Source organism: Myripristis murdjan, chromosome 17 (genome assembly GCF_902150065.1).
Source record: "Myripristis murdjan chromosome 17, fMyrMur1.1, whole genome shotgun sequence".
Classification (NCBI taxonomy): domain Eukaryota; kingdom Metazoa; phylum Chordata; class Actinopteri; order Holocentriformes; family Holocentridae; genus Myripristis; species Myripristis murdjan.
Genome location: NC_043996.1, coordinates 11,556,604 through 11,572,937, shown reverse-complemented (window position 1 = coordinate 11,572,937; position 16,334 = coordinate 11,556,604). Strand labels below are relative to the sequence as shown.

General features: G+C 45.8%; 1 protein-coding gene across 1 annotated transcript in view; it reads left to right on the top strand.

Annotated features, from left to right (window-relative positions):
- The window catches only part of skila (SKI-like proto-oncogene a), a 36,180-nt gene that overhangs the window by 7,641 nt on the left and 12,205 nt on the right, over window positions 1–16,334 (top strand). Inside the window, exons 2-3 of the mRNA XM_030073597.1 lie at window positions 13,825–13,920; window positions 14,601–14,689. Of these exons, the coding sequence (XP_029929457.1) occupies window positions 13,825–13,920; window positions 14,601–14,689 (185 nt within the window). The remainder of the gene's footprint in view (window positions 1–13,824; window positions 13,921–14,600; window positions 14,690–16,334) is intronic.

Below are 16,334 nucleotides of genomic sequence, written 5' to 3'. Positions count from 1 at the left end.
GGAGGGATACTGTAAAGGGGCTGTGGGAGCCTGCCAGCCTGAGTGTATGTCTGTGTGCAAGCAGAGCAAGTGCGTTTGCATTTGAAAGACTCTTCTGTGCCACCTTCCCGGTGGGAACGGTGATTAATGGAGATATAAATGGAGAGACCCAGAGACGGCGCTTTCCATAGGAGCGCCATATACACAGCAGACACAAACCTAAGTGCCACCATATAGGCACTTAGACTTGCTTTCTCATATTTTCTCCCATAGCTCCAGCCTCCCAGACAGGCAGATAAACAGAGGATATCAAAGGCGTGTCATGAGTCCCGCTGGGCTGCCACCCGGCACATCCACAACACATTAAGCCCCAGCCACTGCGCTGATCAATTATGCATGATGCAAACACTGGGAAATCTGGGGAAAATAGTCAGGCGGTACGATTAAAGGAATCCCCATCCCTCCACTTTGCCGCTAATTTATTTGTGTGTTCAGTAATGGCTCGTCATTTCCATATGGAAGCGATTCCGCTAGCGTTGTTTTATCGCGTATCCGTGCTCTCTTGTCAAATGCCACCATGCGCTTCACGGCACAGAACAATGGTAGCCAGGATAAATTCTGCTGTGGCTCATGCTAACTTTAACTGTCAGCCCATACACCGGATGAAAGCGGATGGCACAGCAGACTAACGCAAGTGGGGAAAACAGGCTAACTAGGCTAGCTTATTACCTGCACCTCAAGTCATTTATGCCGCAGCCTCACCTTTGCTCCACTAAACATCAAACGCCTTCCAACATTTTATTCCCCTTCCATTCCTGGCACCCCCTGTACCCTGTAAATCCTTATCACAGCAGGGGCTTGACTCATGTTGTTTAGGGCTGGGCTGTAAAGTCAGGATCCGGGAACAGGCTGCAGCAATAATGGTTGAAGCAAGTGACATTTTTTGGTCCGCCAGTCTTCCACCTCTTTCAATTTAATACTGATGTGTTTATCTCACTGCTATTCTCTCACACGGTAATGCCACTCACGGGAATCATCTGTCTCCCTGATCTTTCTTAGAGAACACACACACACACACACACACACAGAGAGTCCTCTTTGCTTCACACGAGTCCCATGGGGTTTCAAACCAGTTCATCTAGACCCTGTAAATAGATGGCTGTTTTCCCATCTCCTCAACAGCCCTGCTGCGTCTTTCTACTATACAAGCTAAGTAGTAGACAGTCCAATAGGCCATTGACCTTCAGATACAATTTCTCAGTAGCTTTAAAAAAATATTCAATTTACATTTTTATATCGGCATACCACCATGATGGAAGCCCAATAAATGAATTTGTGTGCATGCGAACTGATAGTCCAGTACTCCTTGACTGTCTCCAAGCAGTAAGAATAGTTTGTGTTTGTGTGTGCGCCTCTTGTTGAGTACGTGTCACTCACTCCCATTCTTTGAGTGTACAGTGCTTTCTCTGGCTTCATTATTGCTCGCCTCTAAACAGGCTCGCTGCTGGGAGGTCTTTGCTTGCACGAAACCAAATTGGCCTTGAGTTTGTCCTTTTATTTGAAGTCCAAAGCATTTCTTTGCGGGTTTACAGTCTAGCGATATTTCAACCAAATCCTGTGACAAGTGCACATGTCATGCGAGACATTTTCTGTGTCATCAGTATCAAACTGTACTGGCTGAAACACATCCTGATCTCTGGCTGAGCCAGATGCAGTCCTTTGGAAGTCTGACTCACAGTGGCACATTCGCAATTTATCAGACAGATGCTGGTAAATTTTGGCTGCGGTTGGGAAGGGTTTTTTCATCAGCTGCTTTGGCAGATGACCAACCAGTCTGTTTTTCTACTGTGAAAAACACTGTCTGGTTTTAAGGGATGGGTGGGGGTAGGGGCATGGGGGGGGGGGTTGAAATTTGGAAGCTCTCAGCGACTGTTGCCTGTGTATAAAAAGTTAAATTTGTTTGTCTGGTGTCATCATGAATGTCATAAGTAGGTGAGAGGGGCCAGACAGTGACATGACCCTGACGTGAGTCTTGAATGTGTCCCTGTGATGACATCTCTCAGAGAAAGCGCACACACACACACACACAAACTGCTTTGGCACACAATAATGTGACGGTGACACAGTACACAGTGGGGATGTGTAAATTTTTTTTCAAGGTCAGCTAGTCAGTGGGTTGTCTGAATAATTATTAAAGTAGATGGCTCCAAGAAAGGCCTTTATTTAAAGTATGCTGTGCTTTGGGTAACCTTAAGAGTATCTTGGCTATGAAGTCTTCATTAGTTTCTTCTTCTAGATTGAAAAAAAAAGAGTTGAGATAAATGCAAAAGATGTTTCTGTCCTATTTGTGGCTTTGTGCTCATGTTAAACATGGAGCTACAGCCTTGATCCACTTTACAGTTTGGGTGTAATAATATAGTTTAACTAAATGATGGAACATTGGAGCATATTTAGAAACAAGAACACTTTTCTCAGCCTTTAAAAAAATGTTGGGAATTGTTACACAACATTGCCGCTAACACAAAAATGAGCAAACATTTTGTGTTGTATGAGTATCTTGTAATGTTCACCTGCTTTAGAATTTTAACCTCAGAAAAAAATGTAATTGTTGATTTAGCGCTTAAAGAAGCTGTTCATCATCTGCTCCTATATATGGATGTAACACGCCTCAAAAAATTCTGATCCCTTTAAAGGAAAGCAAAGGGTCAAACACTGCCAGAGAGGGACATGTGCTCACATACACATACACACACACACACATGCATACATGCATGCAGACTCCAACCACTTCCTTCCGTCACCACGCCAACCCTATCCTCTACAGCGTGAGTCACAGTCCTCCATCAGCACTATGTTCTGCTCTCCTCTCATCAGTGTCACCATGGAGCCAGGGCAAAGATTTATCACTGTCCTTCTCTCTGTCTCCCTCTCTCTCACACACACCTTCACACACGAACACACGCTCTTTGATCTATGCACAGGTGTGTTCACTTACAGCTCTGACTCAACAATAATGACTTCTAACTCAACCGCCATTTTTTGGACGCTTGTCAGGCATGCCTCAGACAGTGACTGTCTCAATGAAGGAAGTCTGGTAATCCAGTGTTGTCACCTCACTTGTTACACTCTTGAGAGTATTAATGTCAGTGCAGGCAATGTGGAGAAAATGAACACCAGCCTCCAGCCAAAACGATAGTAGCTTTCTGTCTGGCATCGGTGGCAGGTTCGTGAAATGCTGTTTGAAAGCAGAGAGAATTTTCCTCTGAGAACAGAGTTTTGAAAAACAAGAGCTTGCGACAAAGAGAAAGATGGTCATGGTAGTTGATAGGTTTTCATTACAGGAGCTGTGCGTGTGTGTGTGTGTGAGAGCAAAGAGAGAGAGAGAGGCAGGCCCGAGGGGCCCGGATGGCAAAGCCAAGCTGCCCATGAAGAGACAAGCAGGGGAGGCTTCTAACAGGCTCCTACATGTAATATGGATGAGACCGGAGCTCCCTGCAGAACAGACACTGGGCCTGGGGCTGCTTTGGCTTTAACTCTGTCTTTCTGTGTGTGTGTACGTGCAAAAGACATCACCCTGCAGGGAATTTGGGCCAGGTGGAGCTCTGTCCTTCTTGCACAGTGACTGTATCATGGGTGGGCTCCCTCTCCTCTCTTTCTTGACCCCCACCTCCTAATCCATCCCAATCCATCCATCCATCCCTCCTCCGGCCTCAGTGCAGACAGCAACGACCAACCCAGTAATGACATTTCCTGCAGTATTCTACACCACCGCCTAGGAAGAAGTAAACAAACCAACGATCGATATACAGTCAGATACAGGGACCAGCGGGGACAGTTTTAGTCAAGGGCAGTACCAGCTCTTAAATTAAAAAAAAAAAAAAAACACTTACTAAAGGAATGCAACTCTGAAGTAGCCATTTCTTCAGATTTTTTTTTAAAGAGAACAAGAACGAAAAGGTTTAAATCATCTCCGGCTTTCATAGCGTGACTTTTTGATCGCGCAGGCCTGGCCTTTGTGAGCTTGAAGAGACACAGCCTTAAAATGTCCTCCAGTAAATCAGGACAAAATAATAAATAAGAAAATAATAAAGGATTAGTGCAGGTGGTAAAGTACATTTATCTACTGGATGGAAGTGAACAGCAGGCTTCAGGCCTGCATTGATTTTTAAGGTGTTTTTTTTTTTTTTTTTTTTTTTTTGGATGCTGCCCAATTTAGTGCAAGGGCAGAGGATCAGGCTGGATCTCGCATCTTGTTCTCTCTCACTCTCTCTCTCTCTTTCCCTCTCCTTCTCTCTCTTTCTCTCTCTATATATCTCTCTATCTCTATCTCTCTCATGCACTCTCTCACTCACTCACTTACTCACTCTCCACTCTCTCTCCCTCCCCCCTCTCTGTAGTGATAGCAGTGCATTGCTCGCTTGCTGACAACCTCTCTCAGCTTTTTGTCTGCTTAGCAACGCTCGTCCTCTCTGCCTCTCTCTCTCTCTCTCTCGCTCTTTCTTTTTCTCCCTCTCTCTCTCCCCTCTCTCTCCCTTCTGTCTCCAAGCACTCCAAGTTGCTTCATCCATTCTAATAGCAGCAAGCTACCAGGGTCTGTCTTCCCCTATACAGAAAAGCAGGCAGCTATGCACCCCCATTGGTGTGTGGCGGCAGTGGCAGTGTGTGTGTCCCTGATTAGAGATTTGAACCAGTAACCTACCACCATACAGCAGAGCTGAATCCTGCCTTTATCCAATGGCAGCAAGCCTTTCTTGGTTCTGTCTTTTTTTGGAGGTGGTAAAAGCACACGCAGACAAACACCGGCCCAGATGAAGCCCGACTGATGAACACAGTCAGCTGCAGACAAGACAAGGGCCCACTGGCCTCATTCTCAGTCGAGGCGTCCTCCTGGGAGCCATGCAGGCTCCGTTTGTTAGTGTGTGTGTGTATTCACACACGACAGTTTGCTCGCAGTAAAGCGCGTCATCATCCCATCCTCCCACACTGTTGTTTGATGGAACCGGTATTTGATGAGATGTCTCTTTTACGCGCACGCGTCTGTGTGCCTGTGTATGTATGATGTGTCTCTATCTGTGTAGTGGCCTGGTTATGACTCACATAGGTGAGCCCTGACAGCTTTGGTAATTAACGCTCTGGGGGGCGCAGGGGAAGGAAAGTGGAGCACACACTCACCTAGATTACTGCACTAGAGGAGCTGGGCTACGCACACCGGGACACCACGGGCAGATGGAGTGTGTGTATTTTATGTTGCCACCATGCCCTGACGAGCATAAATGATTTTTAAATACTCACCACTGACTCAGACGCTCATATTTCTCTCTGCATGGTCTGATAATATTCCTTTGATCACGTAAGAGAAAGCATAAAGAAGGCTCGTTGAAATTTTGATATTATATTGATACCACGATAAGAGGCTTTACATCTGGGATTTTGGACATCAGAATATTGTGATATGGCATAAGTGTTGTCTTTTCCTGGTTTTAAAGGCTGAGTTACAGTAGAGAGATGCATTTTTTTTAAAATTCTGCTCTGCTGCACTACCTTTTATTTACACCTCAGTCTGGTACTCTTCACAACACACATCAATATACATTAGATCTTTAAACTGACAAAATTGATTCAACAACTGGAAACCATGACTCGATGAAATCCAGTCCTTTACCATTTAATTTTACCATTTAACTATGCCAAATACAAAATTTTATTTGCTTTAATGATAATCTGACTTACATTGGTCATGATTATTGATAATGATTACTGCTCTTATTGATTTGAGGAGCAATATCATTTAGGCCTAGTTGTGCTTTTTTTTTTGCCTCTTGTGGTATTATTTACAGTTTTTAAAGCAACATTCCAATATTCTCTGATAATTAGGCATGGTAACTAAAACGCAGTATTTCACAATTAATCATGCAGTCCCAGTCTTTTAAAGTGATGTTCAAGGTCTGAGAGAGATCAAGATGTCTGGATCATGGACAAAAGATAGTGTCATTGTATTTATTTATTTATTTTTTTAGCCATTCCAGGGTATACTTTATTGTCGATGGTGTGTGTGTGTGTGTGTGTGTATGTGTGTGTGTGTGTGTGTGTGTGTGTGTGGTGCAGTGGTCTGTGTGACCTGCCTAGTGTATTCCAGTCAGACAGTTTGTCCATTCATGAGGTAACGTTATTACAATCCCCCTCCTTCACCGCTGTGAATATAGACTGAGAGCCGCCGCCTGGGATTTGACTCTGAAATATGAGAAACAGAAGAGAGAGACAGAGACAGAGGGAAAGAGAGAGAGAGAGAGAGAGAGAGATGAATAGAAAAATTGATTGAGAGAGCTTAAAAAGAAGCCTTTTTGCGGAGGATCATGGAGAAATACTGTAGTTGGTTTCCAAATTAAACTCCTCATTGCGAGTGCTGGGGGAGACGCAGGATCGCGCACTGGGGGGAGATTCTCAGCCATCAGTTTCATAACGAGGTTTAAGGCGCTACATTTTCTCCCATAGATTCCCATTAACTGTTGCTCCGCTGGGCCCCGTTGGCTGTGGCTGTCATGGCTCTGCTGTAGTTGTGTGGATTGTAAAATGGCTGACTGGAGCTGGAGCTGTGGAGGAAGGTGCTCAACATGTTGTTGGCAGGGAGGGGTAATGCTCTGTGTGTGTGTGTGTGTGTGTGTGTGTGTGTGTGTGTGTGTGTGTGTGTGTGTGTGTGTGTGTGTGTGTGTGTGTGTGTGTGTGTGTGTGTGTGTGTGTGTGTGATGTCTGTCTAGACAGACTGCCCATGTGGTGCAAAAATGTGCCTGAGGCCTCGAGCCAAAGTGAGTCGGGAATGAATATGTCCTTATCTGCCTGTGTGTGTGTGTGTGTGTGTGTGTGTGTGTGTGTGTGTGTGTGTGTGTGTGTGTGTGTGTGTGTGTGTGTGTGTGTGTGTGTGTGTGTGTGTGTGTGTGTGTGTGTGTGTGTGTGTGTGTGTGTGTGTGTGTGTGTGTGCGTGCGTGCGCGTGTGTGACTCTGGCATGACTCGTCTGGCTGATGCTTATCAGTGTGCTTGTCTGGCTCTGTTTCTCTGTGTGTTTGGAAAGAGGGAGGAACAGGTGTGTGTGTGTGTGTGTGTGTGTGTGTGTGTGGGGCTTTGTCTGTGTCTGGGGAAGGAGCAAACAGACAGTCACATGCAGTCTGTTTGTCTCCTCGTCTGTCTTTGCAGTCTGCCGGTGTTGTTTTTCCCCCTGTGGCTGATTGTGTTTGTCATCTCTTTGTCTGATTGCCCACCTGTCAAACCTGTCCTCATCTGCGTCTTTACATCACCACACTTCTGTTTGTCCGAGGTTAAAGGGGAAAAAAATAGCTTGGAACCGTTTTCCTCCACGGTTTATGGGAAGCCCTGTGTGCAATACACTGAGTGGGATAAGAAGAGGCAATTGTTGGCCCTTGAGTTGAAATGATGAACAAAATGTGCCGTCTTTTTGGCAAATAAGAGCTCGTTAATAAACAAACACCAAGGGACACAGAAGTTTGCAACAATCGTCTACTTGACTAAATCAAAGAGCCTCCACCCAAAAATGGTATTGCCCATTCCTTTAAATAGTATGCATTTCACCCCCTTTGCTGCCTGGTTCCCTTGTGGGCTGCTATTGATTTGGCTGCTGAAACAAAGTGAGGCCCCCAGCCCATGGATAAATGGCTTACTGGATTAAAGCTTCCATACAAAGGCCTCTTGTCGGTGTGTGTGGGGCCAGGTGGGACCACCCTCGGCACTGGGCCTTGTACCTGTTCACTAGCCTCAGCCATCCTTATATTTTTTTATTTAACGTTTTGTTTACTCAAACGGAGACTGTGGACACTTCAATTTGCTACCCCGGAGTTATCAGCGCACCTAATTAACCATCCACAGATGAACATGATGTTTTTTTTTTTTTTGGAAGCAGCCGCGACTTCAAACCAAAGAAACTGTGTTGTGCTGTACAGCTCGGCCCAGCGAGTCTGAGTATCTCCTTCTATCTGTAGCCCGATCTTCGACAAACTCGGCGGCTGCAGCAGAACAGGATGTGGTCGAGAAACAGACAGGGCGTGACTGACTGGCTGTCTGTCTGTGTGTGTGTGTGTGTGTGTGTGTGTGTGTGTGTGTTCCTCCTTCCCTCCCTCGCCGTCTGAGAGAGAATGAAACGGCACCCAAATAAAGGTTGTTTACTTCCTCCAGTGAGAGGAAAAAGAGAATGAGCTGCATTACTCCGTCTTCCTCTGCTGCCCACCGCCCTCGCTCCCCTCCCCTCTGCTCACTCCCCTCCTGAATGCCAGGCACATGAATGGCTCAGAGGGGGCATGGTGTCGGGGAGCAGGAGGAGGAGGAGGAGGAAGAGGACGAACAAGAAGGAGAAGGGGAGAAGGGGGGGGTGGCACAGTTTGGTTTTGTGGACTCGCTCCCAGTTTCTCTGCCCGCTGTATCCCCCCGACCACCCGGGGCTAGATTGCGGAGCTGTTGTGGCGGTTTTGTTTGTTTTTTTCATCCATGTCCACTGATGTTAGGGATTCAACAGATTGACCCAACAATATCCGCATGTGTGTTGTGGCACAGAAGGGAGTTTATCTCTTAAATTAGAATATAATAACTCCCACGCAGTCCAGCTGCTGAAAGGTCAGGCCAAAGCGCTCTTTACGGTGCCCTAGATAAGATTCGTCAGTAGGCTGGTGGAGACTGTGTGTGTGTGTCTGTGTGTGTCTGTGTCTGTGCTTGGCAGGGTTTTACAGTGTTAACATTTAAGTAGCATGCATATTCCCCCTAAGAATCAACTCATGCTACAAATTCAAAGGGAAGCATATTGATGCTATGGGAAGAAAGTGTGTCTGCAGACTGACACCGTTTCAGCTTGTTTTCATTTTGACCACCTTCCATTTTTAGGGGTTTGGAAATGGGTTCCAAAAGCTCAAGGGTCTTACAATTTCCTCAACCCACAGAGGACCGCGTTAATGTTCAGTTGAAACATGAAGGTGTAAGGATTTCACTTCTCAGCAGCTATACCTTGAACTCAGTGTTCGTTTTTGGGATGCTTATATGGTTGTTCTCTTTCTGGGCCGCACGCCTAAATTTTTCAATGTAAGTGCCGGTTTGCTCCCCAGAAAATACATCACTTTAGAGTGTTTTTGTGTATATGCGTGGAGGAGTAGCTGGGTATGTGTTTTATTATACATGTAAGGAGACAGCAAATGTATTTATAGCCAAGATTGGCAGGGTTGTGTGTGTGTGTGTCTGTGAGACAGCAGTCATCTGGAGTGTCCACGTGACAGGAATGGAGAGACAGCGGGGAGGAGGAGAGCTTGACCTCGGATTCGTTCACTCTGCGTGTGGGAGTGTGTCTGTCTCTCTGCGTGAGTGTGTGTGTGTGTGTGTGTGTGTGTCTGTGTGTCTGGCTTCAGCTGAGTCCCATATTTCACCACGAGAAGGTAGACCGGATTCTTTCTCACTTGTCTACGAAGAGGAGCGCAGACTGGCAAGAGCTGCAAAGGACTGGCTCACCCTTCGCAGTCTTCCACTAAAAAGAAGTTGGCCGGTTGTTGACTTTCAATAAAGCTGAAAGCGCCAACCCCAATCAGAAATCAGCTCTTTACCCAGCACAGACTATTATGAAATCTGCAAAAATGAATTTGTATTTTAAACTACAAACATTTTGGATTAGGACTTGGCAATATGAACAAACCAAATATTACAATAACTTTGACTGAATAGCTTAATACTGATCACATCAGGTTATTGCAGGGACGACTCTTGGTGCTCTCATAAGATATTAAAACACATTTTTAATGTGGATATGATAATGGTCCATCTCATAATTTCAGAGAGTTGCATCCCTTTACTTTAATGCAGCCTTGAAAACCAGGAGAAGACGTCACAATATTATAGGCTAATATCGAAAATCTTAGACGACATCTAGCCTCATATCACAGTGTCAAGATAATATTAATATATCGGCGAACCCTGAGATAGATGGATAAATGCTTCTTATAAAATGTCTTTTCTTCTGCGTTTTTGCGTTGAACAAGAGGACAGAACTAAGCGGTGTTCTTTTAGTGTCAGTTTTCAGATTACTGTTCATACAGGCTGATGGCGACAGGAAAATGGCAGCCTCCATTTGAAATATGTCTTTGCTGCAAGTTTTAGGTTTTGCAAAGGGAAGTGAAGAGAGAGAGAGGGAGAGAGAGGAAGTAGAAAGTAGGAATTTAGCTTCGACACTGAAGTGCGTTTTACTCTCTGCTTGGGCATGCACGCCTCTGTATGGGAGTGTGCGCGCGTGGACGTCTCTGTGGTGTAGTGTAGAGCTCGTTATTGTCGAATTTAACAGCACTCAGGCTCCGCAGACAAAAACCACATTCTGCTCCACTAATGTGTCTGCTGGGGAAGTGTCACGTGCGCTAATGGTCTGGGGACCATATTGAGGCTGTGCAAATGGGTCAGTGTAAAAGTTCACAGGGCTGGCTGTGTGTGTGTGTGTGTGTGTGTCTGTGTGTGTGTGTGTTGCAAAGGCAGAGCAGTATGTTTCATCTAGTTGTGTTATTATGGAATGAACTGTGGCACTCTGCGTGTGTGTGTCTGTGTGTGTGTGTGTGTGTGTGTGTGTGTGCTAGCTGCAGCAGGAGGCAGACTGCTGGTGGTTAGGAACAGCGGGGTAGAGTTCAGCTGAGTGAGTGCCTGGAATGCTAATCCACATTGTCATAAGGCTAGCCTCAGTCTGACAATGGGCAGGAGACATGGAAGGTTGCTTGGTGTGTGTGTGTGTGTGTGTGTGTGTGTGTGTCACAGCAGCAACCCCCAGATAAGAGAGGTGCTTCATTACTGCAGATTAGCACAGACTAGCAGCGATGCGTATGTTAACTCCTTGAAACCCGGGAACTCATGGGCAGGCAATTATTTTCAAAGGTTTTATTTTACCCACTGAACAAAATTCATTTTATATATTTTTTATTTATTTATTTTTATTTTTATTTTTTGTGATTTTTGTTTTTATGGTAATTTTCTTCATTTTTTAAAATATTTTTTGGTAATTTTGTGGTAATTTTGTCATTATTTTCTTGTAATTTAATTTTAGATATATATACTTACAATAATTATAAATTAAGTTTTCTGGGCTTTTTGTGCTGATTTTCTGTTCTTTTTTAGTTAATATTATTGTCATTTTTAAAACCCAGTAATTAAAAATTTTTTTTTTTTTTTTTGGTAATTTCATGATAATTTTCTTTTTTAAAATTTTTGATTATTTTGTGATAATTTATGTTTTTTAATAATGTAATTTAAATGATATAATGTGAATTTGCTCAGGTTTGAAAGGGTTAATAGTATGTGTGTGTGTGTGGTAAGGGGTAGTGACAGGTTGGAAGGTGGAATGGACTGAGGGAGACGGGCAACAGGGGAGATATGAAAACTGGTGTATGGAAATGCACACACACACTCACACACATACTCATTAAGGAGTCACACAGAGCAGTGGCAGTTTGGGGAACAGCAGGAATAATGAGCAGGGGTGTGTGTACGTGTATGTGTGTGTGTGTGTGTGTGTACGTGTGTGTGTGTGGGCGGTGGGAGTCAGGCTGTCAACTGTCAGACAAGCTAGAATTACAGGGAGAAACACAAGCAACCATTAGAGAAACACACAGACATACATGCCTGTGTATTATGTATGCACACTCACAAATGTGTGCGCGTACAGGCAGACGCGCCACGATAACACATCACACAGGAGTCTCATGTGCAAACACACTCTCACTCTCTTTGTACCACACACCCGCACACACACACCTACACCTACCTTTTAATGAGCTGTCAGTTGTCTCGTCAGCAGCACATCTGCTGTTGTAGAGGTCAAGCAGATGAGAGACGTCTGGATGACCTGGTGTTAATATCACTTTGCCCCAACGGTCTCTCTCTCACACATACACACACACACACACACACACACACACACACACACTACCTTGATATTGGAGGGAATCTTGGCAGCAAGGACTCAGCTTGCCTCAACACCACTGCAGTGGGTTTATTGTTGTTGCTGTCACTCTTCTCCTCCCTCCTCCCTCTACCTCTCCCAGCCCCCTCCATCCATCCCTTGGACTCTTTCTTCCTTCCTTCCTTCCTTCCATTCCCATCATCCCTCTCTCCCCCTCCCTCTCTCTCTCAGCCCAGCGCACCATATCTCTCTTTCTTTCTCTCTCTCCCTCTCTCTCCCTCCTCCTGCTCAGTGCTGCAGTGCTGCCTCTCACAGAAAAAAAAAAAAACACCAACCACAAGCGCTCGTAAACAGACGAGCCCCCTTCTACACAAGCAGCCAACACACACACACACACACACACACACACACGCACACACACACGCACCTGGCTGTGCGTATGGGTTTTACATTTGCATGCACATGCTCATTCATCCATGCCCTTGTAAATAAGGGACAATCCCCTGCACACACACAGACAAGCACACACACAAACACGCAAATCCCGACTAGTAGTTAATATGAATACAGGGTGGCTAATACCTTGCTGTCACAGTAATTTGGTCTTATTGTTTTGAGGCTGTTTAGCCCTGGTAATTGACAGCACCTCTTAGCCAATGCAGCACAGGAGGAAAAATCCTTAAGTCAGGCCAGAGAGAGGCAGTCTATAATTCACTGTGTGTGTGTGTGTAGTCTGTAGACAAACATATATACGTGGTTTTAAAAGGCTAGTGAGTCAATTATTGATGCCTTCCACTACCTCTCTCTCTCTCTGTTTCCGTTCCCTTCCTTCCTCTTACTCTTTGCCTGTCTGCTTCCTCCTCATTGAATTCACCCCACTGCCAATGCCACTGGCCTTCTGTTCCCCCCCCCCCCCCCACCCCCCCCACCCCCCCACCCCTCTCTGTAGCTGTGGGCGATCTAGCGGTGCGTATTGTGATGCTGGAAAGTCTTGTTCCTCTGGTGCCTGTGCTACCTGTCAGATTGGTTGTGTGTGTGTGTGTGTGTGTGTGTGTGTGTGTGTGTGTGTGTGTGTGTGTGTGTGATTGTGTGAACTGTGTGTAACGTCAGGCCTGTCTGCCGCCGATAAGCATCAGCCCATCAGCTTGTGGCCTCTTCCTGAGCGCGTCCTGGATCTGCTCAAAGACAGACACACGTGCACACACAGGCTAGCGCCAGCGGTATTTACTGAACACACACACGGCACAAAGGTTATGAAGCTAACAAAATGAATACTTTCTACACACACACACACACACACTGAGAAAGAAGAGGCTTCTGCTCCAACCGCATTGCATGTTCACCAGTGAAATCCCTCACACATGAGCGCCTAACGACGAGCCATGTTGTAGCCATGTAGCCCCAACTATCAGCTCAGCTTTTCCTGTGTTTTATTCATGGGACTTCCTCACTGGGCTCATTCAGTCTCTCTCTCTCTCTCTTTCTTGTAGACTTATTCATTACCCTGCCTCCTTCGCTTTCCCTGCCGCTGTACCAGGGCCGGCTAGGGCTATAGCTCACTTTCACCGTTCACTTTTACGCCATTTGTCTCCATTTTCTATCTCTTTAATGTCATTTGTCTCTATTTCCCATCGCTTAAATGCCATTTGTCTCTATCTTTTCCCTCCGTGACCGCGGTGTTAGCCGTAATTTCTTCTCCCCGCTTTTGCACTTTCTCTCCCAGCCGCGCTCTGTGACAGAGCACATCACTTTAATTGTGCAGTGTATTATAATGTATACCCCCCCCCAATCCCTTCCCTTTATTCCCAATCTTTGTTCATAACCTCTGGGTTACTTAACCCTTCCCTCTCTCTCTCTCTGTCTCTTTAACCATAAGAGTGTGTTTGTCCCTGTGCTTAACCCCTGTCTCTTTTTCTCTGTGTTACAGAAGGCGGTGGAGGAGGAGGAGAGCCAGGTGAGGAAAGTGCCGTCAGAGCTGTGCTCCCCCAGCAGCAAGCTGGCCGATACTGACCCTGCAAGAAAAGTCAGTTTTCCGTCCATTACCTTTACTCCTTCTCTCCAACCCATCCACAATCTCCTCCCCTTGCTCCCTGCACACACACACACACACACACACACACACACACACACCCTCCCCCTCCTGGATACAGGGGTCACCTCTCAGGGTCACTGATCCCAACCCACCCATCTAACAAACACACCCCTATTGAAAGTGGCACACTTCTCCTCTTAGACCTGGCAGGAAAGACACACTCACGCAGGAAAGAGTAGAGCCACTTTATCATAATAATCTCCCTTTTCTCCAACTCATGCACAAATGCACACACGCTCTCTCTCTCTCAGCTGATGGCTGATAGTTGATCCCTCATCCACATGCATGCATATATTAGCTCTATTAGATTATGGTTGTAAGAGCGCCATGTGCAGTACAGCACATTCCCTTCCCCTCCTGTTCCCTCTTTCCCCTTCTGTGTGTCTCTGTCCATCCGTGGCGATGTATCAGATAGTCATTGTGATAATTCATCCATTCTGTTGCAAAACGGTATGCACCAATCAATAAATGTGGATGGAAAAGCCACTGCCATTCTGTCTCTTTTCATGCTGTGACCCGACTGTAATATCTAGACAGATAATATCCTGCCATTGAGTGTGATATTGATGTCTGTGTGTGTGTGTTTGTGTGTGTATGTGTGTGTTTCACAGGGTAAAACATCTCCACCCACTCTGGTGTTCAACCGTCTCTTCTCTGACATCAAGGAGGAGCCGGGACACCCTGCCTTGGTCCACCCCAGGTACGACACTACCCATAATGCCCATGTTTCTGCAACTGCATTATGATTTGTTTTTCTTTTGTTCTAATTTTTTTGTTCTATGTGTGTGCTTTATTTCGCCGGGGGAACATTAATTGACAAAAGTCCTTTTATGAATTCAGTTTGTCGACTGCATTCCCTCTCCATTCCCTCTTCATCCTTTTGCCTGCACCACTTCACTTTGCCTCTCCCTCTCTCTGAAAGCTGCCAACATTCCTCACTCCTGGTACTCTCCCTCCCTCCCTCCCTCCCTCCCTTTTTTTTTTTTTTTTTAAACCGCCTTTCCCAGAGCACACCAGGCTGTGTTTGGATCCAGCGCTCGGCTAGCTACCCCACTAATCTGACCCAGATTAAAAGCTGGAATTAGCTGGTTTACAGTGCCATAGCTGGGCGAGCTGCACGTGACTTACTGACTGAGTGACTGAGCGACTGGAGGCTCGCAGACGCCGGGCCAGACACATTGGCCAGAGTGGGATTAGAGCCCCGCCTCATGTGGTCACCAACCAGCATCACATGACTCAGTCAGTCTCAGACCAGTCAGGACTTGTGTGGACCAGTTCTGAGCACATCTCTTGCATCGCACTGTTAGTAATAATGAATTGTATTTCCACAGCCAAGCAGCTCGCTAGACAGCCAAAGCACTTAACGTCGTATTCGGGTTACTACCGACATCCATTAGCGGTACACTTGTCAGATACGAGCCAGGTTTGCATTATTCAATCACATCTTAGCTATTTAATGTGAAGAAGTTCAAAATTTCCAGTTAGGCAAGCAGGCAGCGCTCCAATGTTGCATTCCTATCCAGAGGAAGAGAAAGCTAGGCTTCGGTTGGTAGTGCCGTAGTATTGCAGGCAGAGCCCTAGTGAGCTGTCATGCTTAACCTAGTTCACAGCTCCAGCCCGAGCTCTGTCTGGAGGGGACTGCTAGTGGGGGAGGGGTTCAAAGCCTCTCTTCTCTTCTCTTCTCTTCTCTTCTCTTCTCTTCTCTTCTCTTCTCTTCTCTCCTCTTCTCTTCTCTCCTCTTCTCTTCTCTCCTCTTCTCTTCTCTTCTCTTCTCTTCTCTTCTCTTCTCCTCTCTTCTCTTCATTTCTCTTCTCTCTTCTCTCCTCCCCTCTCCTCCATGAATAGGCAGATAGTGTTGGCTCAGTGGTTTGAGCGCATCTCCAGGCACTATCTCTCTCAGTTGCACCCGCTACCTGGACATTTGTGATAAGCTGGAGGTCTGCTCAGGCTAAGGTCCTGTACACACATGATAAGAAATATCCACATTTGACACTCGGTTTCAGCCCTGGTCTTCAGATGGTGCAGTCACTGTAGGCTAAAACACTCTCCAATTTACTGTGTTGTTTTGTTGCTCTGATTCAGCTTTGTCGTACTGTAGTATAGGTACACACGGGCCATCTTGCATGCATGTCGTTAATCCTCTAGTGATTGTAATTTTTCCGTACTATTGTTTTATATTATATACACTATATTACCAAAAGTATTCGCTCACCCATTCAAATGATCAGACTCAGGTGTCCTAATCACTTGGCCTGGCCACAGGTGTATAAAATCAAGCACTCAGGCATGCAGACTGTGAAACAAGACATTTGTGAAAGAATGGGCCGCTCTCAGGAGCTCAGTGA